Source organism: Solenopsis invicta, chromosome 6, assembly GCF_016802725.1.
Source record: "Solenopsis invicta isolate M01_SB chromosome 6, UNIL_Sinv_3.0, whole genome shotgun sequence".
Taxonomy (NCBI): domain Eukaryota; kingdom Metazoa; phylum Arthropoda; class Insecta; order Hymenoptera; family Formicidae; genus Solenopsis; species Solenopsis invicta.
In genome coordinates this window covers 17,123,617-17,147,504 of record NC_052669.1, presented here as the reverse complement: position 1 = coordinate 17,147,504, position 23,888 = coordinate 17,123,617, and the positions used below count along the sequence as shown (strand labels likewise).

The following is a 23,888-nucleotide window of genomic DNA, read 5'->3' as shown; positions in this document are numbered from 1 at the left end:
AAAAAAGAAGTAAACAAAAAAAAAGAAAAAGAAACACAGTTTGATGATTGTGATATTTTCTTAAATATCACAACAACAAAACCTGCTCGACAATTGCTTTTTTAAAAGTTTATAAAAATATTTTACACTAATATTGAAATGCTAAGGTGTATTACTAAGCGTAGTATTTTGTTGATGGATGTTAAAAAAATACTAGATAAAAATTCGCAATTTCTTCGTGACGTACTTTTTACAAATGAGGCAAATTTTTGAATTTACTCTATTTATCATAAAAATATTTCAAATTAAAAAAATATCAATGGAGTATTAATTTTTTCGGTAAAAAAGGATTTATTTGTAGGTATACCCGTGATGGAATAAAAAATAAGGTATAACTCAGAAAGCTGAGTCTTTATGTCCTTCAAACATACGTAAAATTTTATCAAAATAATTTCACTGGTTTTTGAAATTGTTGGAAAAGAAACGAATATTTTTCTATAACTTTAACAATCTGTATCTTTAAAACTAAACCGTTTTTGACGTATGGCCATATAAAGTTTTTGTTTCAAATGTGTATACACTCTGTATATGGAAGATGTGCAACAGGATATAGAAAGGGGTGATATGAATTGAGGAGTGGAGTGAGAAAATTATTTTGTCGCTAAGAAGAAAGGGGGAGACAAGATGAGAGATTATAGGGGGTAATAATAACACCATCATTGTATAAGGGGAAAGGAGATACATGGATTTAATGAGAGAGACAAGAAATAGAGCGAAGATTGGGGAAAAAATAAGCGAGGTTTCTTGGACAAGTAAGGGAATAAGGCACGGGTGTCCATTAAGTTTAGGATTATTTAACATCTTAACAACGGATTTTGAAGTGTACATGAGAGAAAGGTGGTAGAGAGAGGTGAGGTAGAAGGGGAAAAAGTATATTCACTGACTTACATGGACGATATGGTGCTGTTAGAGGAGGAGGAGATAAAAGCAATAAGAGCGAGATTTGAAAAATTTATAAGAAAAAAGGAACTGTGGTTGTAAATGTAGGGAAATCAAAAATAATACGGTTTGGAAAAAAAGGGGGAAAAAAGAAGGAAGTTGAAGATGGGAGGGAAAAGTGATTGAGGAAATAAGTAAATTTATTTAATTATTTGAGGTATATGTTTTAGAGGAATGGTAGACAGGAAAAATAAGTAAAGGATAACATGAGAACGGGAATGGCGATGATGGGACAAATATGGGGGAATAAAGAAGAGGAAATTTGGAGGGGATTGGGAGAAAAAAATTTGGCTCTTTGCTTTAATGTGGGCGGGAATGTTGTATGGAATGGAGATTTAGGGTTGGAAGGAGAGAGAGAGAGAAGAGTAGAGGAAAAAGTGTAGGAAAAATATTTGAAATGGATACTAGAAATGAGCTGAGAGACACCAGAATATTTGCTAAAGAAAAATCTGTTAAGGAATGAGCTGAGGACACGAACGGGAAGGAGGGCATGGAGTTTTTAGGAAAAGTTAGCGGAGAGGAAAGGAAGCAAATTGGCAGGATGTTGGGAGAAGATAAGAGAGAGAGAGAGAGAGAGAGAGAGAGAGAGAGAAAGAGAGAGAGAGAGAGAGAGAGAGGAGACAGAAAGGAGGGAGGATGTTGGAGTGGGAGAATGAAAGAAAGGGTTTTTTAAGGGTAACGGAAAATCGAATTAGAGAAGATAGAGAAAGAGAAAAGAAAGGAAATTTTTGACTTTTGGAGCAAAGAAGAGTGACAGGGTAAGACAAAGAAAGGAAAGATGGGAAAAGGTAAAAGGATCGATGGGTAATAAATGGAATCAGCAGGTAAAAAAAAAACGGAAGTACTGGGATATCTATGGAAGGTATAAACGAAAAGCAAATGAAGAAAGATCGAGAAAGGTATAGATTAAGAGAAGGAGTTATGGAAAAAAACTACTGAGAGAGTGAGGAAGACAGAAATTTCAAGATATGTAGGGTGGAGGAGGAGACATGGGAACACGTATGGGAAGAGTGTGAAAGTTGGAAGGCGGAGGAGAGTTAATAGGGAATAGCAGAAAGTGTATTGGTGAAGGATAGGAAGGAAGAAAGTAGCTAAGGAAATTGAAAGCATTTAGTGAGGAAGGTGATATGGAGGGAAGAGGATAAAGGTACAGAGAGGGGGCGGGGAAGAGAGAGAGAGAGAAAGGGAGAGAGGGGGGGAGAGCAAGAAAAAGTATGAGAGTATGAGAGGGATGGTGTAAAAGGGAGAAGACAAGAGAAAGAGAATAAAAGAGAGAATAAGAGAAGGGGTGCCAGAGTATAAGAATGAAAGGGAGAGAAACAGATCTCCAATGTGTCCGAAGTGGCCAGAAATAGAAATCGGAGAAAAGGATGAGATAAAAGTTAAAGTGCGACGAAAGCTGTGGTCCCGGGCGTGTGTATGTGTGTATGTAGGGAATTAGTGTTAAATTATTTGTAAGGTAGACGTAAGATAGTGTAAGATAGTGGAGGACTGTAATTGTAAGATTTGTAACTATAAGGGGAACAAATAAATATATATTCTATTCTATTTTAAAAAGGATTAAAAACGTTTAAAAGAATTTTCATGCTTTAAATAAATACGACACAACGTGCAAAATAAGATAATAAAATCACAAGAAAGATGCATATGTTGGAAGATGGTATATCAAAATGACAGTCCACATATAGCATGACATTGGTTGTGGCAAAATTCATAAATACATTAGAACATATCACATTTAATAATGTTATTCAAAACCACTAGAAAAGCATCCAGATAAGAAAGAAGTTAAAAAAATAATACATAAATACTTTTGAAAATTACGAAGACAGAATACAGTTGTAACAACTTCTGCTCCATGCAAAACTGAAATTCAGCTTTTATAAAAAAAGAAAAAATAATAAAAAATAATCATTCTACAATGTCTAAATAGACGATAACAAAACAATTCCATACACTGATAATTGAACGGGAATTATAAGAGATATTAGGATATTCCACAATCCCAAATATATTCCACAATCGTCGTCCGTCTTACACAATATGGGAATTAATAAATGATAAAATTTACAATAGCTTAATACTATTTCTTTAAATAAAAAATAATTACAGCTAATTACATATATGAAAATAGTACAGAAAGAAGAACATAAGCATGTTTAAAAGAACAAAAACGTCAGTAACGAATAGATAAAAAAAAACTTACCCCTTATAATCATATTATTGACTTTATAATTTACTAATCCATCATGATTAAGTTTATCGTGTATTTCTGGTGTAGTGTGGAGACCATTTGTGGTTCTTGCGTCATGCCCCCCTTCAATTTCGTAACCAACAGTACGTTTTTCGGTAGAAAATCGAACAGCTATTTCATCTTCAACGACATTCGTTAACGGCAATTTTTTTATTGCGCCAAGTAAATCAGTCACACAAACATCGCCAGTTACTTCTTTTTCTTGAAAATGCAAAGGTAACAATGCTGTCTCTTCAATAATATTTTCTACTGGACTTTCTGTGATTGTTGTTACAGGAGTTTGATCTTTTTCCTCTACTGTTACTTCTTCGGTCACTTGCAGTTTCTGTCCTTTATGTTTAATGACTTTTTTCTTTGTAACTTCCTTAGGTTTCTTTTCTTCTACAATTTCTTCAGTCACAGTAATTTGCTCTCTTATTTCCTCATGTTCGATGGGCTTTGCTTGTTCTGGTTGTGGCATTGGAAGCTTAGTCTTTTCGACAATTTCTTCCTCTGGAAATTTCGTGATTGTTGTTACAGGTTTCTCATCCTTTCCTTCAACAGTTACTTCTTCGGTGACCTGCTGCTTCTGTCCCTTTCGTTTGATGACCGTCTTCTTTGTGATTCTCTTTGGCTTCTCTTCTTCTACAATTTCCTCAGTAACAGTGACACTCTCTTCTATTTCCTCAGGTTCGATGGGCTTTACCTGTTCCGGTTGTGAAACAAGCAGCACAGCCTCATTGACAATTTCTTCCTCTGGACCCTCCGTGATTACTGTAACAGGTTTCTCACCCTTTTCTTCTACAGTTACTTCTTCGGTAACCTGCTGTTTCTGTCCTTTACGTTTGATAACTTTCTTCTTTGTGATTTTCTTTGGTTTCTTTCCTTTCACAATTTCCTCAGTCACAGTAATTTGTTCCCTTATTTCTTCATGTTCGATGGGCTTTGCTTGTTCTGGTTGAGGTATAGAAAGCACAGTTTCTTCAACAATTTCTTCCTCTGGACCCTCCGTGATTGTTGTTACAGGTTTCTCACCCTTTTCTTCCACTGTTACTTCTTCGGTCACCTGTTGTTTCTGTCCCTTACGTTTAATGATTTTCTTCTTTGTGACTTTCTTTGGTTTCTTTCCTTCTACAATTTCTTCAGTCACAGTAATTTGTTCCCTTATTTCTTCATGTTCGATGTGCTTTGCTTGTTCTGGTTGAGGTATAGGAAGCACAGTTTCTTCAACAATTTCTTCCTCTGGACCCTCCGTGATTGTTGTTACAGGTTTCTCACCCTTTTCTTCCACTGCTACTTCTTCGGTCACCTGTTGTTTCTGTCCCTTACGTTTAATGATTTCCTTCTTTGTGACTTTCTTTGGTTTCTTTCCTTCTACAATTTCCTCAGTCACAGTAATTTGTTCCCTTATTTCTTCATGTTCGATGGGCTTTGCTTGTTCTGGTTGAGGTATAGGAAGCACAGTTTCTTCAACAATTTCTTCCTCTGGACCCTCCGTGATTGTTGTTACAGGTTTCTCACCCTTTTCTTCCACTGTTACTTCTTCGGTCACCTGTTGTTTCTGTCCCTTACGTTTAATGATTTCCTTCTTTGTGACTTTCTTTGGTTTCTTTCCTTCTACAATTTCCTCAGTCACAGTAATTTGTTCCCTTATTTCTTCATGTTCGATGGGTTTTGCTTGTTCTGGTTGAGGTATAGGAAGCACAGTTTCTTCAACAATTTCTTCCTCTGGACCCTCCGTGATTGTTGTTACAGGTTTCTCACCCTTTTCTTCCACTGTTAATTCTTCGGTCACTTGTTGTTTCTGTCCCTTACGTTTAATGATTTTCTTCTTTGTGACTTTCTTTGGTTTCTTTCCTTCTACAATTTCTTCAGTCACAGTAATTTGTTCCCTTATTTCTTCATGTTCGATGGGCTTTGCTTGTTCTGGTTGTGGTATAGGAAGCACAGTTTCTTCAACAATTTCTTCCTCTGGACCCTCCGTGATTGTTGTTACAGGTTTCTCACCCTTTTCTTCCACTGTTACTTCTTCGGTCACCTGTTGTTTCTGTCCCTTACGTTTAATGATTTCCTTCTTTGTGACTTTCTTTGGTTTCTTTCCTTCTACAATTTCCTCAGTCACAGTAATTTGTTCCCTTATTTCTTCATGTTCGATGGGCTTTGCTTGTTCTGGTTGAGGTATAGGAAGCACAGTTTCTTCAACAATTTCTTCCTCTGGACCCTCCGTGATTGTTGTTACAGGCTTCTCACCCTTTTCTTCCACTGTTACTTCTTCGGTCACTTGTTGTTTCTGTCCCTTACGTTTAATGATTTTCTTCTTTGTGACTTTCTGTGGTTTCTTTCCTTCTACAGTTTCCTCAGTCACAGTAATTTGTTCCCTTATTTCTTCATGTTCGATGGGCTTTGCTTGTTCTGGTTGAGGTACAGGAAGCACAGTTCCTTCAACAATTTCTTCCTCTGGACCCTCCGTGATTGTTGTTACAGGTTTCTCACCCTTTTCTTCCACTGTTACTTCTTCGGTCACCTGTTGTTTCTGTCCCTTACGTTTAATGATTTTCTTCTTTGTGACTTTCTTTGGTATCTTTCCTTCTATAATTTCCTCAGTCACAGTAATTTGTTCCTTTATTTCTTCATGTTCGATGGGCCCTGCTTGTTCTGGTTGAGGTATAGGAAGCACAGTTTCTTCAACAATTTCTTCCTCTGGACCCTCCGTGATTGTTGTTACAGGTTTCTCTCCCTTTTCTTCCACTGTTACTTCTTCGGTCACCTGTTGTTTCTGTCCCTTACGTTTAATGATTTTCTTCTTTGTGACTTTCTTTGGTTTCTTTCCTTCTACAATTTCCTCAGTCACAGTAATTTGTTCCCTTATTTCTTCATGTTCGATGGGCTTTGCTTGTTCTGGTTGAAGTATAGGAAGCACAGTTTCTTCAACAATTTCTTCCTCTGGACCCTCCGTGATTGTTGTTACAGGTTTCTCTCCCTTTTCTTCCACTGTTACTTCTTCGGTCACCTGTTGTTTCTGTCCCTTACGTTTAATGATTTTCTTCTTTGTGACTTTCTTTGGTTTCTTTCCTTCTACAATTTCCTCAGTCACAGTAATTTGTTCCCTTATTTCTTCATGTTCGATGGGCTTTGCTTGTTCTGGTTGAAGTATAGGAAGCACAGTTAATTCAACATTTTCTTCCTCTGGACCCTCCGTGATTGTTGTTACAGGTTTCTCACCCTTTTCTTCCACTGTTACTTCTTCGGTCACCTGTTGTTTCTGTCCCTTACGTTTAATGATTTTCTTCTTTGTGACTTTCTTTGGTTTCTTTCCTTCGACAATTTCCTCAGTCACAGTAATTTGTTCCTTTATTTCTTCATGTTCGATGGGCTTTGCTTGCTCTGGTTGAGGTATAGGAAACACAGTTTCTTCAACAATTTCTTCCTCTGGACCCTCCGTGATTGTTGTTACAGGTTTCTCACCCTTTTCTTCCACTGTTACTTCTTCGGTCACCTGTTGTTTCTGTCCCTTACGTTTAATGATTTTCTTCTTTGTGACTTTCTTGGTTTCTTTCCTTCCACAGTTTCCTCAGTCACAGTAATTTGTTCCCTTATTTCTTCATGTTCGATGGGCTGCACTTTTTCATAATGTGGAATAGTAAGCACAGTTTCTTCAACAATTTCTTCCTCTGGAAATTCCGTGATTGTTGTTACAGGTATCTCTCCCTCTTCTTCTACAGTTACTTCTTCGGTCACTTGCTGTTTTTGTCCCTTAAGTTTAATGATTTTCTTCTTCGTGACTTTCTTTGGTTTCCTACCTTCCACAATTTCTTCAGTCACAGTAATTTGTTCCTTTATTTCTTCGTGTTCGATGGGCATCGCTTGTTCTGGTTGCGGCATTGGAAGCACAGTCTCTTCGACAATTTCTTCCACTGGACCCTCTGTGATTGTTGTTACAGGTTTCTTACCTTTTTCTTCCACAGTTACTTCTTCAATCACTTGCTGTTTCTGTCCTTTACGTTTGATGACTTTTTTCTTTGTTATTCGTTTTGGTATCTTTCCTTCCACAGTTTCCTCAATTACAGTGACCAGCTCTTTTATTTCCTCATGTTCGATGGGCTGCACTTTTTCATAATGTGGAATAGTAAATATAGTCTCTTCGACAATTTCTTCCTCTGGACCCTCCGTGATTGTTGTTACAGGTTTCTCACCTTTTTCTTCCACAGTTACTTCTTCAGTCACCTGTTGTTTCTGTCCCTTACGTTTGATGATTTGTTTTTTCGTCACTTTTATAGGTTTCTTTCCTTCCACTATTTCTTCATTCACAGTAATTTGTTCTTTTATTTCCTCATGTTCGATGGGCTTTGCTTGTTCTGGTTGTGGCATAAGAAACACAGTCTCTTTGACAATTTCTTCCTCTGGACCCTCCGTGATTGTTGTTACAGGTTTCTCCCCCTTTTCTTCCACTGTTACTTCTTCGGTCACCTGTTGTTTCTGTCCCTTACGTTTAATGATTTTCTTCTTCGTGACTTTCTTTGGTTTCTTTCCTTCCACTATTTCTTCAGTTACAGTAATTTGTTCTCTTATTTCCTCATGTTTGACGTGCTTTGTTTGTTCTGGTTGTGGCTCAGGAAACACAGATTCTTCGACAATTTCTTCCTCTGGACCCTCTGTGATTGTTGTTACAGGTTTCTTACCCTTTTCGTCCACAGTTACTTCTTCAATCACTTGCTGTTTCTGTCCTTTACGTTTGATGACTTTCTTCTTTGTTATTCTTTTTGGTATCTTTCCTTCCACAGTTTCCTCAATTACAGTGACCAGCTCTTTTATTTCCTCATGTTCGATGGGCTGCACTTTTTCAAAATGTTGAATAGTATGCACAGTCTCTTCAACAATTTCTTCTTCTGGAACTTCCGTGATTGTTGTTTCAGGTACCTCTCCCTTTTCTTCTACAGTTACTTCTTCGGTCACTTGCAGTTTTCGTCCCTTACGTTTAATGACTTTTTTCTTTGTAACTTCCTTTGGTTTCTTTTCTTCCAGAATTTCTTCAGTCCCAGTAATTTGCTCTCTTATTTCCTCATGTTCGATGGGCTTTGTTTGTTCTGGTTGTGGCATTGGAAGCACGGTCTCTTCGACAATTTCTTCCTCTGGACCCTCCGTGATTGTTGTTACAGGTATTTCACCCCTTTCTTCCACTGTTGCTTCTTCGGTCACCTGTTGTTTCTGTCCCTTACGTTTAATGATTTTCTTCTTTGTGACTTTCTTTGGTTTCTCTCCTTCCACAATTTCTTCAGTCACAGTAATTTGTTCCCTTATTTCTTTATGTTCCATGGGCATCGCTTGTTCTGGTTCTGGCATTGGAAGCACAGTCTCTTCGACAATTTCTTCCTCTGGACCTTCCCTGATTGTTGTTACAGGTTTCTCACCCTTTTCTTCCCCTGTTATTTCTTCGGTCACCTGTTTTTTCTGTCCCTTACGTTTGATGACTTTCTTCTTTGTGATTTCCTTTGGTTTCTTTCCTTCCACTATTTCCTCAGTCACAGTAATTTGTTCTTTTACTTCCTCATGTTCGATGGGCTTTGCTTGTTCTTGTTGTGGCAAAGGAAACACAGTTTCTTCGACAATTTCTTCTTCTGAACCCTCTGTGATTGTTGTTACAGGTTTTTCACCCTTTTCTTCCACTGTTACTTCTTCGGTCACCTGTTGCTTCTGTCCCTTACGTTTAATGATTTTCTTCTTTGTGACTTTCTTTGGTTTCTCTCCTTCCACAATTTCTTCAGTCACAGTAATTTGTTCCCTTATTTCTTTATGTTCGATGGGCATCGCTTGTTCTGGTTGTGGCATTGGAAGCACAGTCTCTTCGACAATTTCTTCCTCTGGACCTTCCCTGATTGTTGTTACAGGTTTCTTACCCTTTTCTTCCACTGTTATTTCTTCGGTCACCTGTTTTTTCTGTCCCTTACGTTTGATGACTTTCTTCTTTGTGATTTCCTTTGGTTTCTTTCCTTCCACTATTTCCTCAGTCACAGTAATTTGTTCTTTTACTTCCTCATGTTCGATGGGCTTTGCTTGTTCTTGTTGTGGCAAAGGAAACACAGTTTCTTCGACAATTTCTTCTTCTGAACCCTCTGTGATTGTTGTTACAGGTTTTTCACCCTTTTCTTCCACTGTTACTTCTTCGGTCACCTGTTGCTTCTGTCCCTTACGTTTAATGATTTTCTTCTTCGTGACTTTCTTTGGTTTCTTTCCTTCCACAATTTCCTCAGTCACAGTGGTTTGTTCTCTTATTTCCTCATGTTCGATGGGCTTTGCTTGTTCTGTTTGTGGAATAGGAAGCACAGATTCTTTGACAATTTCTTCCTCTGGACCCTCCGTGATTATTGTTACTGGTTTCTCACCCTTTTCTTCCACTGTTGTTTCTTCGGTTACCTGTTGTTTTTGTCCCTTACGTATGATGATTTTCTTTTTAGTGACTTTTTTAGGTTTCTTTCCTTCCACTATTTCCTCAGTCACAATAATTTGTTCCCTTATTTCCTTATGTTCAGTTGGCTTTACTTGTTCAACTTTTGAAACGGGATACACAGTCTCTTCGACAATTTGTTCTTCTGGACCCTCCGTGATTGTTGTTACTGGTTTCTTACCCTTTTCTTCCACTGTTACTTCTTCGGTCACCTGTTGTTTCTGTCCCTTACGTTTGATTATTTTCTTTTTTGTGACTTTTTTCGGTTTCTTTCCTTCCACTATTTCCTCTGTCACAGTAATTTGTTCTCTTATTTTCTCATGTTCGATGGGCTTTGCTTGTTGTGGTTGTAGCATAGAAAGCACAGTCTCTTTGATAATTTTTTCTTCTTGATCCTCCGTAATTGTTTTTACGAGCTTCTGGCTCTTTTCTTCCATAGTTAATTTTTCAGGCACTTGCTGCTTTTGTTCTTCACTTTTGGTGTCCTTCTTCTTATTGATTCGTTTTGGTTTACTTTCATCTTTTTTTTCATGTCCAGTTTTTTGAATTTTTATTTCTTCTTCTTCATTAGCATTTTCAAATATGGGATGTTTTATTGGAAATTCTTCTTCCAATTCTTCTATTTTTGTCGGTATTATTTCTTCTATTCCAATTTCTTCTGTTACCTCTTCGATTGGCATAAATGATTTTTTTGGTATTGATGGCACTTGGGATTTTATGTCTTCGATTTCTTCTTCGATCACTACTACTTTTTCTTGTTCTGAGTTAGTTTTAGGTTTCTTTTTTCGAATTGTCGTTTTCTTTGTCTTAATTGCTGCTGTTTCATTTTCTTTACTGTCTTTTCTAAATTTTGTTGTATATTCTTCAGTTACTTCAGTATCTGAATCATTTTTCGGTTGTTGTGTTGTTTCGTGTATTAAAGTGTGTTGTGTGATTGTGATGTAATGTGGCTTTGATGCTTCTGTATTTTCTGAAATGTACACAGAACAATTGTTGTATGTGGTTAAATTGCTTATATTTCATGTATTCATTGATGTTATTTGTGTTTTGTCTTTGACTTTTTTGTAAAATGTTAGTTCCTCGTATTTGAATGTTATTTACGTTGTGTTAGTATAATTTATATTTAATTGTTTAGAATTTTTACTCTTGTTTGATATTTTTATGGTAGGCTATTTAACTTTCAATGCTAGTATAAGTTGATGTAGTTTTTTTGTATATATCTGTTATATTTATTGTGATTTTCATATGATTGTCATTTTTACGTTGTTTTTATGCGTTTCATATCTTCGTACTTACCTGATACCTTTTCTATTTTTAATATTATGTCAAAGCAAATATTGTTAATGTTTTTGTAATAATTTAAAATGTTTACACTTCGTCTTTGTTATTTAGTTATATTCTTGTAATCCTTTTTTAAAAGTATAATGGACTAACATTCTTGTCAATTTGTTCTTATCTATTTAATTTGTTTGCTATTCTTTGTTTGGATCATTGTGTCTCGTTAATTTGTCTAAACGTCACGTATGAATTGTCAATGCTAACAATAATCGTATCTTTGTATTCATATAATACTTACCTATAATTTTTTCCAAGTAGTCAGCTTCGCTAGATGTGCTTGCAAACTTTGGTACTACCGGTATGACGGGTTCAGGCAAATTTGATTCTATTTCGGTAACGTGTTGCAATTCAGTAACTATTACACCTTGTTTTTCATCTTTTATTCTATGAGCTGTTTTGCTTTCTGGTTTTGGAACCTTGAATTCTGATACTACATTTTCTGGAAGAATTTCAGTTTTCAAAGCAACTTTTTGTTCAATTACGTCTGCTTGCGCGTTTACTTCTTTAGCGACTCCTTTGATGATTTCCTTTGCTTCTTTTTCTGTAGCAGTTACTTGTATAACTTCAAGACTTTCGGAAGTACGGAATAAAACTTCTGCTGTTGCGGTTGTTGCTGCTTTTTCAGCGACAAAGTTATCTTCACTTTCGTGTGTAATCGGTTCCATCTGTTGTATACCTTCAAACGGTATTTGTTTTGGTGTTATTTTCTTTACATCAGGTTCAATAAATTCCGTTATTTCCTCCGTTGTTGATGACGCAATTACGTAAGATTTTTCAGCAACGGTCATGCTTAACATATTTTGTTCTGCTATCTGTTTAAGTGGTTCTGTTAAACTTTCTGCGGCTACTTTAGTTTCTCCCTCATTAGCAGTTATTTGGATAACTTCTACGCTTTCGGAAATACGGAATGAAACTTCAGCCGTTGCACTTGTTCTCCTTTTGTCAGGAGTAAGTGAACGTTCTCTTTCTTGAGGAAATGATTCAATTTGTAATACACTTTCGAATGGTATTTGTTGTGGAATAATTTTCTTTTCCTCAGGCTTGGCAGATTCTATAATTTCTTCTGTTGTTGATGATGCAACTATTTGGGATTTTTGTGCAACTGGCATACTAAGCATGCTCTGCTCGGCTGTCTGTTTGGTTTCTTCTTCAAAGCTTTTAACAACTTCTTTTATTTCTTCTTCTGAGGCAGTTACTTGAATAATTTCAACTCCTTCGGAAACGCTGAATGAAACATCGGCCGTTGAACTTAATGTTTTCTTATCTGGTAAAAGTAAACGTTCTCTTTCATTTGGAATTGCTTCAATCTGTTGTATACTCTCAAATGGTATTTGTTCAGGTATTAACTTCTTTAACTTAGGCTTGACAGGTTCTGTCATATTTTCTGTTGTTAAAGATGTAATCACTTGTGACTGTTCTACAACAGGCATACTTTGCATGCTTTGTTCAGCTGTCTGTTTAGTTGCTTCTTCCAAGCTTTTTACAATTTCTTTTGTTTCTTTTTCCGTAACGGTTATTTGAGTAACTTCAACACCTTCAGAAACACGAAATGAAACTTCGGCTCTTGTACTTGGTGTCTTTTGATTGGGGAGAAGTAAACGTTCGCTTTCATGAGGTATTGATTCGATCTGTTGTACACTCTCAAACAGTATTTGTTCCGGTATTAGTCTTTTTATTTCAGGCTTGATAGGTTCTACCATTTCTTCCGTTGTTGACGATGTAACCACTTGTGACTGTTCTACAACAGGCATACTAAGAATGTTCTGATCGGCTGTTTGTATGGTTGCTTTTTCTAAGATTTTTATAACGTCTTTTGTTTCCTTTTCTGTAGCAGTTACTTGAATAACTTCTACTCCTTCAGAAAAACGAAATGAAATATCGGCCGTTGTAATTGGTATCTTTTTATCTGGAAGAAGTAAACATTCACTTTCATGAGGAATTGACTGAATTTGTTGTATACCTTCAAATGGTATTTGTTCAGGTATTATTTGTTTTATCTCCGGCTTAACAAACTCTATTATATCTTCTGTTGTTGCTGATGTAACCACTTGCGATTGTTCAACAACAGGCATACTTAACATGCTCTGTTCGGCTGTTTGTTTCATTGCTTCTTTGGCGCTTTTTATGATTTCCTTTGTTTCTTTCTCCGTCGTAGTTACTTCAGTAACTTCGACTCCTTCAGAAATGCAGAATGAAATATCAGCGGTTGTAATCGGTGCCTTTTTATCTGGAAGAAGTAAACTTTCGCTTTCATGTAGAATTGATTCAGTCTGTTGTATACTCTCTAACGGTATTTGTTCCGGTATTATCTTTTTTATTTCAGGCTGAACGGTCTCTATCATCTCTTCTGTTGTTGATGACGCAACTACTTGCGACTGTTCTGCAACATGAATGCTTTGCAGTTTTAGCTCGACTTTCTGCTTCATTTCTTCTTCCAGAGTTGTTAGAATCTCCTTTGTTTCTTTCTCCGTAGTAGTTACTTCAATAACTTCAACTCCTTCGGAAACACGGAATGAAACATCAGCCGTTGTACTCGGTATTATCTTATCTTGGATAAGTTGATATTCGCTTTCATGAGGGATTGATTCGATCTGCTGTATACTCTCAAACGGTATTTGTTCCGGTATTATTTTCTTTAACTTCGGTTTAGTAGACTGTATCATTTCTTCTGTTGTTGACGATGTAACTACTTGAGATTGCTCTGCAACACGCATACTCAGTATATTCTGTTCGGCAGTCTGTTTAATTGTGTCATCTATGTCTTTTACAATTTCTTTTTTTTCCTTCTCTGTAGCTATTACTTGAACCACTTCAACGCCTTCAGAAACGCAAAATGAAACTTCGGCTGTTGTACTTTTTAAACTTTTATCTGCAATAAATGAACTTTCGCTTTCATGAGGAATTGATTCGATCTGTTGTACACTTTCAAATGGTATTTGTTCCGGTATTAATGTCTTTATTTCAGGTTTGGAAGATTCTATAATTTCTTCTGTTGTCGATGATGTAACCACCTGAGACTGTTCTGCAACTGGCATGGTCAGCATACTCTGTTCGGCTGTCTGTTTAATTACTTCTTCCAAGTTTTTTACAATTTCTTTTGTTTCTTTTTCCGTAACGGTTACTTGAGTAACTTCAATACCTTCGGAAACGCGGTATGAAACTTCAGCTGTTGTACTTGGTGCTTTTTTACTGGGGAGAAGTGAATGCTCGCTTTCATGAAGAATTGATTCAATTTGTTGTATACTCTCAAATGGTATTTGTTCAGGTATAATTTTCTTTGTCTCAGGCTTAATAGATTCTATCATTTTTTCCGTTATTGACGATACAACTACTTGAGATTGTTCTGCAACTGGCATACTTAGCATACTTTGTTCGGCTGTCTGTTTAAGTGCTTCTTCTAGGTTTTCTACGACTTTTTTTGTTTCCTTTTCCGTAGCAGTTACTTGAATAACTTCGATGCCTTCAGAAACACGAAATGAAATATCAGCCATTGTACTTTGTATCTTCTTATCAGGCAGAAGTAAATGTTCGCTTTCATGAGGTATTGATTCGATCTGTTGTATACTCTCAAATGGTATTTGTTCCGGTGTTATTGCCTTTATTTCAGGCTTAACAGGTTCTATCATCTCTTCTGTTGTTGATGTCACAACAACTTGAGACTGTTCTGCAACGCGCATACTCAGCATGCTTTGCTCGGCTATCTCTTTGGTTGCTTCTTCGAAGCTTTTTACGACTTCTTTTGTTTCTTTTTCCGTGGATGTTACTTCAATAACTTCGATTCCTTCGGAAACACGAAATGAAATATCGGCCGTTGTACTTGGCGTTTTCTTATCTGGCAAAAGCAAACGTTCACTTTCATTTGGAATTGCTTCAATCTGCTGTATACTTTCAAATGGTATTTGTTCCGGTATTAATGTCTTTATTTCAGGCTTGGAAGATTCTATAATTTCTTCTGTTGTTGATGATGCAACCACTTGAGACTGTTCTGCAACTGGCATGCTCAGCATACTCTGTTCGGCCGTCTGTTTAGTTGCTTCTTCCAAGCTTTTTACAATTTCTTTTGTTTCTTTTTCCGTAACGGTTATTTGAGTAACTTCAACACCTTCAGAAACACGAAATGAAACTTCAGCCGTTGTACTTGGTGCTTTTTTATCGGGGAGAAGTGAATGCTCACTTTCATGAAGAATTGATTCAATCTGTTGTATACTTTCAAATGGTATTTGTTCAGGTATAATTTTCTTGGTCTCAGGCCTAACAGACTCTTTCATCTCCTCTGTAGTTAACGACGTAAATATTTGCGACTTTTCGGCAACGCGCATACCCAGCATACTTTTTTCGGCTGTTTGTTTAATTGGTTCTTCTGGAGTGAGTAATCCTTTTTCCGCTTCATTATAAGCTACTTCAAAAATTGATAATGGTATTATTTCTTCTAAATTTGGTTTGCTTACATGTTCTTCAGGAATTTGTGATTTTAGAAGTTCTTCTACGTTACTTACAGTCAAAATTTCTGACATTTGTACCACTTCTATGCTGGATAGTTTTGGCAAAGCTTTTTGCTCTTTCGGTGTCTCGTGTGTCTGTAATTCTTGTTCTTTCTCTGTTGAAATTACTTCAGACACAGTAATAGAACTCATTTGTTCAACATTTGGTTTTCCTTTTTGGTCATCTTTTTTTTCCATTTCTGGTATTTGTCCAACTGTTGCAGCTGTTATAATTTCAATTTTCTGAGCTATTTCTCTACCTGAAAAACAAGGTATTGCTGTTTTCTCATCCATTTTTTCTAAATTCGGCAATTCTGTTTCTGCCTCGGTAGAAATAACTTGAGAAACCATAAGTGAAGAAAGCTCATCCAATCGTGGTTTACCTTCTTGTCTTTCTGGACTTTTGGATTTTGAAAGTTCTTCGACATTTGTGACAGTAATCACCTGGGATGTTTCAGCAATTTCTCTACCTGACATAACAGGCATTGCTATCAGTCCAGTCCTAGGTGCACCGGAACTTTCAAAAATTTCTTCAGTTTCATGAGATAATACTTGAGATATGGTCAAAGAAGATAGTTCTTCTACTTGTACTTTCCCTTTATGCTCATCGGGTGATATTTGTTTTGAAAATTCTTCTGTGCTCAGCATCGTTACAATTTGACTTGTTTCGGCTATATCTCTACCAAATAAATTAGTTTGTACTATTTTTTTTGTAGGCATTTCTGGACTAGGCAATAAAGCTTCCGTTTCATTGAATACAGTTTGCGTTACATTTAAGGATAATAATTCTTCTAGATTCGGTTTTCCTTTTTGTATTTCGGGCTTTTGAAGTTCAATGAACTTACCTAGACTTGATATAGTCGTTGTTTCCGTAGTTTCTGCTACGTCTGTTACGCCGTATAAACTTATTTGTGCTTTTTTCTCAGTTGGTATTTTGGGACTAGCAAGGACATCTTCAATTTCTTGCGTTTCTATTTGTGAAACCGTTAAAGTTGTAAGTTCTTCGAGACTAAGTTTACCTTTCTTTTCCTCAATTTCTTTTTCAGGAATAAATTCTTTGGCATTAGTCATTGTTAAGACCTGCATTGTTTCCGCAATATTTCTACCGAACATATTTGTTTGCGCTGTTTTCATCGTTGGAAGCTCAGAGCTAATTAATGCTTCTTCGGCCTCATTAGAAATTACTTGTAAAACAGTTAGCGGAATTATTTCATCAACTTGTTGAATAATTTTGTGTTCTTTAGATTTTTCTGTAGTAAATTCATTTGGCACAGATACTGCCGTTACTTGAATTATTTCGGCAACTTCTCTACTAGAAATATTGAAATTTGCCTTGCAGTCTTTTGGAATAACTTTACTATCTAGGACATTTTCAACCTCATTTAAAATAATTTCGGAAACGGTTACGGATGACAATTCTTCAAGTCCTGGTTTGCCTCTTTGTTCACACAGTTTAGTAGGTTTTGCAAAATCTTCGGTCGTATTTGATGTAACTATTTGAAGAATTTCAGCGGTTTCTCTTCCTGTTACGTTTGTTTGTGCCTGATGTTGTTTTGGTGTAACGACTTCAGGTAAGATATCTTCAATTTCATTAGAATCTACCTCAGTAATTATAACTGTCGTAAGACCTTCGAATTGAGGTTTTCCTCTTTGTTCCTCGGGTTGCTTGCTCTCAAAAACATCTTCTCTTTCGGCTGGTGTTGTTTCTGATCTTACTATTGTTTCTACCGTAGTTTGAATTATGGTTGCTTGAGAGGAAAGTGGTATTTGGTCATGGAGGTCTTGAGTATTTTGTACACTTTCCACGAAAGAGCTTTCAATAGTTTGGAATAAATCAATATCTGGCATGGCTTTGACTTCAGTTCGCTTTGAAGCGATATTCAATATATCTTCTTTGTCTTCGACAATTGTTTCTGAAACTTGTACTGACTTTATCTCCGCAATATCAATATTCGCTTTTTGTGTTACAGGTTTAAAAAGATTATTAAAAGTCTTTTCATGTTCTTCAATAATATTTTCGTTAATAATAATGCTTTCGAACATATCTCGGACCGGCTTAGCAATTTGAGGTATTGAAATATAATCAGGAGGTTGTTCAGGTACATCAATTTGTGATTCCATCATCGTAGTCTCTATCATATCGTCTTCGGCAACAATTGTGCGAACAGCTGTTTGCGATGCTTTATGCCTCTTTTCTTCTAATGTTGCTTCGACTTCGCCAGATGTTATTTCCGTAATAAACACACCATGATCTTCTTCAAATGTTGGCATAGCTGTGCTAAATATTACTTTCGGATACTTATCGAAAGTTCCTTCACTTTCTGCACTTGGAATTTCATGGACAATGATAGATTGAAACGCATCTTGCTTTACGTGAGCTTCCGCTTCTATCTTTTCAAAAGGTTTAATCAATTCAATACTTTGCCCAATAAATAATTGAGCTCTTTGAGCAATATCTAACCCAGATTTTGTTAATTTTACATTTGCCATATTTTCTTCATATTTCGGAATATTCATTGTTTCTTCTTTATCTTGTGTTACGATATGATCCACGGTAATACTTTTCCCTTCTACAAAGTTAATCTCAGCGTTACACTTACCAGGTTTAAATTTATCAGTAAATATTGCACTTTGTTCTTGAGGAACCGTTTCATTGACATCAATACCTTCCAAAGTAGATTGTGTTTTATGTGCTTCACATACAGTCGGTTTCAATGCTACAGGTAATTCTCCAAGTCCTTCGCGTAAATTAACTTCCGTTTGTTCAGCTACTTCTTTACCTTCCATCAAAAGATTTGCTGCCTCTTGACGTAGTTTTTTGGTAGCAAATTCTTTTTCAACATCTTGAGCATTAATAGATTCTGTAATGGCGACAAATCTATTTTCATCTAGAACAATATGTGCTTCCTTTTTTGTCACTGGTATTTCTTGAATCCGTTCTATTTCTTTCTCTACAAGGACTTGTTCGGTCAATTGCACTGTCTCAAAAGGTTTTTGACCAATTAGCGCAGTTACTTTTGACGGTGTTACAACTTCACTCATTTTATCTATATTTGAACTGGGAATTATTTCAGATGTCTCGGCAACTTCGTGACCAGGAATAATAACCGAGATTGCTGAGTAAGATTTATTTTCCTGTGTTTCGAGAGGAGCTTCTTTGTCAGCCATTTTTATTTCTGTAATAGAAGTAACGCGTTTACCTTCTTCGATAGATAATTCTATCTTGTGTTTTTCTGGCACAAATTTATCTTCGAAAGGTTTCTCTGTATCTTGAATTATGCCTTCACTTATCAAAAGACTTTGATGTACTTCATGTGTAGATGATATCGTTTTAAAGTTTGGCTTTTCGATAGTTATTTCCCCTATAGCATGTTCGATATCTATCGCAGTTGTTTCTGCTATACTGTGATTAGCATCAATATCAAATGAAGCAGCATGCTTGAACGGTTGTTCTTCGACGATATATGGTGATTCTTTATCTGCTGGTGTTATATGTGCTATACTTGCGATTGTTTTACCTTCTTGTATATCGATATTTACAGTTTTATTTTCTGGCATTAACGCTGGTGTAAATTGCTCTTCTCCTTCTTGAATAACAGGCTGTGACTCTATTAATGGATTAAAAACTACGTGATCTGGAATTGCAATGGCAGCCAATGGTGTTTCTCTAATAGCTATTTCACCAGTACTAAAATTAGCAATTTGCATTGTTATTTCAGCTACGCTATGAGTATCGATTAGACTTTTCTCCGCTGTTTCTGCTTTTGGTATTTCTTTTAATTTATATTCAATTTCTTTGTCTTCTAAAATTACCGAAGATACCTGCACGCTTTGTTCCACTATCATTGAAAGATCAGCTTGAGCCAAGATTGGTATTTTATCTTTCCCAAGTGTAGCCTCCGTTTCTGTTGGCTGTGTTTCTGTTGCTACTAATGCTTCTAATGGGATATTTGAGAATATGGCTGAAATAGAAATTGGTTTTGTCTCTATCAATTCTCCAGCATTGTAATCTGGAGTAACTTCGGTCTTTTCAGCAATAATGTGTCCGTTAAATTGAATCTCGGCTTTTTTCTCTGTAGGCCTTTCGGGAATTCGGAGAATATCTTCTTTTTCGCCTAAAATTTCGGTAGACATAGTGGCACTGATAATCTCATCGACGGATATTTGAGCTGTGTTTGTTTTGATTGGTTTATCTTGAAATTCTATTTCTTTTTCTGTTGCAACAGTTTCACTTTGAATGATACTTTCAAACGGCAAACGTTCCTCTTTTGCTGCTTCTCCCACTGGTGTTTTTACATTAAGGTCTCCTGGATAAATGGCTGGTGTAATCTCAGTGAGTTCGGCGATTTTATGAGCGTCAAAGCTAGTAGTAACTTTTTCACCGGAAATATCCGGTTTTTTAAAATATTCTCTTTCTTTATCAGACGCAATTGTTTCAATCACTGTTACGCTTGTTTTTTCTTCAAACGATACATCGACTCTTTTTGCATCTGGTTTGACGAATTGTAGCATAGGCTCTTCTGAGTCACCAGTTGACATTTCAGATGTAACAATACTATGATGAGTGATGTGATCGGTTGTAGCCATTGCGGAGATTGTTTCTTCCTGTATTAAGTCACTGATATTATCAGTTGTAGTTACTTCAGCAGCTTCGGCCACGGTATGAGTAGGAATATCAAAAATAGCAGATTTTGATTCTGGTTTTTCCATTTCTGCAAGTATGCTTTCTTTGTCACCTGTTATTACAGAAGAAACAACAAGACTTTCACCTATTACAAATTCAAAATCGGCTTTTCTCTCTGGCACAGGTATATGAGGAAAAGGTTTTTCAGTTTCTCTTGTTTGCACTTCTTCAGCAACGGCTGTTTCAAATGGTAATAATGTCGCTTTAGGACGTGCTTCTTGAATAGGTTCTGTAGATAATTCAGTTGGAGCAACGCTACTAATAATCTCAAATGTTGATGCTATATTCTGTGTTACTACATCAACTGTAGCTTCGACTGTTTTTGGTGCTTGTTTTTCATTAAGTATATCTTCTTTATCTTCGGGATGCGTAATTTGAATTGTCAAACTTTCTCCTTCTTGAAAAGAAATACCAACTTTTTTAATATCGGGTTTTATATCTGTTTCTAAAGGTGATTCTTTTTCAGATACTGATACTTCCATTTGTTGTACAACATCTAATCCGCTTTGTAACTGATTGGCATTTTCTTGATTCGGCTTTTCTTCTTTCAATGTACTTATATTGCTTGCAAGAATCATTTCTTGTGTTTCGGCTATCTCGTGGCCATCAGTTATATCTAGCACAACCCTTCGTTCATCTGGTAATTTTTCCATTGACAATTCTTCTTCTTTCAATTCAGTTATTACTTCAGTAACGGTCAGTTTTTCAGATCGAGCGCATACTTGAATTGCGGCGTTCTGTTTAATAGGACTTGCGTCCTTATCCCTGGTTCGTTCCGCTTCACCGACATTTGTTTCAGTTATTATCAATTCTTCTAGAATTTCTTGTTGTACAACCGCTTTGCTTGATTTCGGTAAATCACTGCTTATTTTTCCAGCACTTTGTTCCACTAAAACCTCTCCTGTTGATGCGATAGTGTGACCAGTTATGGACGACTCAACCGTATGTGTTTGTGGTCCAGTATCCGGCGTGTAAATATTCTCAAGATCATGTGGAATTATTTCTAGAACGCTAGCGCCAGGCCTCATCTCTGTGAGTTCAATGTTCGCTATTTTTTCTTCAGGTTTTCCATCCACTTTATAAACTTCTTCTTTTTCTGCGGTTTCTTGCATAACGATGCTGATAGTTTCTATAGGCACATGAGATGGATATGCTTTTCCACTCATAGGTTTATCTATCGCTAGGTATTCTTCGGTTGGCGATTCTGTTCTTACTTGTTCGCATATTGGAACCACTTGCGTCATATATTCAGTATTTGCAAATGCACCTTTAATATCAGTCATTTCAAGATATTCAGTTTCTTTCTCACCTGTTACAATCATTGTGGTGTTTAAGCATTCAATCTGATTCATTGAGATTACAGCAGTCATCGTCTCAGGACTCTTATCTTCCCTTGCCGGAACTACACCTTCTGCCGCAACAGTCTCGCCTACAATCGTTTCTTGCAGACCAACTGCTTCGATTTTAGCTGTAGCAGTTGATAAGGCTTCTTTTGTGATTTCACCTAAATTATTGTCAGGTTGGGTTTCCTGAACTTCAAGTGAGATCATTGGATGAGTAGGCACTGTTTTACCGCGATGTGATTCTGGCATTTCAAAGATTTTCAGTTCGGCTTCTTTTTCTATAGAAGTAGTTTGCGATATCTCAATACCTCTGACAGCATCATAAACTGTCTCGATTATATGAGTTTCCGGTTTAGCAACTTCCTTCATGCTAGCCTCTCGATCGTGAGTGAGTGTTTCGAGAATAATTTTTGCTTCAGTTAACTGAATAGACATAACACTGTTTTCTGAGACATATTTGAGTGTATCTTTTAAATCCGCGGGATAGTCCGCAGTTTGAACTTCAGATATTAAGATATATTCTTCCGGTTTAACCGATGTTTCCGCTAATACTTCAGATGGTTTTTGATCGGTACAATAAGTTCCTTCAGATTCTTGAACAATTGTATCTGTTACGGAACCAATTTCCAATGGAGAGATTGATGTAATAGCCAATTTGGTAGTAGGCCCTTCTTCAGGGTGATATTCTTGTTCTTTTTCAGTAGTCATTGTTTCTAATGTCACAGCTGACATAATTTCCACGACATTCAAGTCGGCCATGACCTGTTTGCTTTCTTCGATTGTTAAATCGTCTTCTTTTTGTTGAGTATCTATCATTGAGATTGTGACTCCTTCCAGAAGGGCTATATTTGGTGTAGCTTCAAAAGAATCTAGTTTTCGTTCGGGAATATATTCGCCTTCACGCTCCTGCACGAGATCGTGACGAATAACAGCCGTCTCATTCCCATAGGAGATTCCGATTTGGGCTGTTTGACTTGGTGGTAATCTACCTGGAATATATGCTCCTTCTTTTTCAGGTGCGTTCATCTCTTCGGTAACTCGTTGTTGCTGTGAAATTACCATTTCAGTAGCAACTTCAGTAGGCACTATTAACTCTGGATAATACTTTCCTGGTTTGTCCTCGGAATGTATTTCTTCTACTATTAGAGGTTCCATTGCATTGATGTTCACTCGAGGTTTTGTAAGAACCGTTTTCACAGGTTCTAATTTATCTTCAACTAAACCTTCCTGTATTTCATAAATGGAGAGTGATATTTGAGGTAAAAAAATATCCTCCGCTTTAACGCTTAAAGGTGTTATAAAATCATCGGTAGGTATTTCGTTTTGATTAACTATGGTCTCTCTAATAGTTGTAGCCTCCTGCATAGTGATCTGCACGTCTGCTTTTCGACCCATTTCCGGCGTAATCAAAGTTAAATTTGATACATCCTCATTCTGAGTGAGTGTTTCGCTGATGAGAAGACTTTCTTTCATAATTACAGAAGGTATAGCTTCGCAAGAAATAGGTTTAAAAGATTCAGAGAATTCGTCAGTAGATATATGTGCAGTAGTTTCTATGGTGGAATATGGTTCTATTGATGAGATTGATATTGAAGCTTTACGTTCACTAGGTTTGATACTCGTTACTTGATCAATTTCTTTTTCATGTACCGACGTTATTTGTTCCATTAGCGCGGTAACAGTGTCTAACGTATATTTAGCTTTCTTCAATTCAGGTTTGCCAGGTGCTTGCTCGATTATACGGTCTAATGGTATTATTTGATTTCGTTGACTAGATACATTCAAAGCCATAGATGGTAATAACTGATCCTTTATTATTTCAAATTCTTCTATTTCTTCCAGTTTTATATCATCTTTACCAATATTTGATCTTTTTGGTGTTAATTTTTTTCTAACTTTTTCAATTGTTTCTTCCTCTTCCTCTATGTCTATTTGTTTTTCCACATCTTGTTTTTGTTTACGAATCAATCTGCCTTTTGAATCCCGTTCGAGTTCAATAATTTCTTCCTCGATTTCTTCCTTTTTTCTTTCTTTTTCAATCTCTTCGATCTCCTCGATTTTTATTAATTGAACCCCCTCTTCCCTATCTTGTGTTGTTTCTTCGATTTGATCCTTTGATTTTCTATCTTTACGTTTGCGCAATGTTGTGTGTGCCTGCCGTGTATCCTCGTATTCTGTGGAAAGTATGTGAGAATTTTGTGTCAGACGTGAGTGTTGCGTGATGTCTTTATTTTTGCGTTCACTCTCTTACTTTCATTCATTCACTCGTTTATTTACTCACTCACTCATTCATTCTTTATATCTCGCATACTGTGCTTTACAATTAAAGAGCGGGTATTTGATTACGATATGAACGTGCTCAACAAACAAACAAAAACAAGTGTTTAAA

General features: G+C 36.5%; 1 protein-coding gene across 1 annotated transcript in view; it reads right to left on the bottom strand.

The window, feature by feature from the left end:
* LOC105193636 (titin) overlaps nt 1-23,888 on the bottom strand; it is a 120,914-nt gene that overhangs the window by 26,163 nt on the left and 70,863 nt on the right. Inside the window, 3 exon segments of the mRNA XM_039450365.1 lie at nt 3,185-6,760; nt 6,763-10,623; nt 11,230-23,673. Of these exon segments, the coding sequence (XP_039306299.1) occupies nt 3,185-6,760; nt 6,763-10,623; nt 11,230-23,673 (19,881 nt within the window).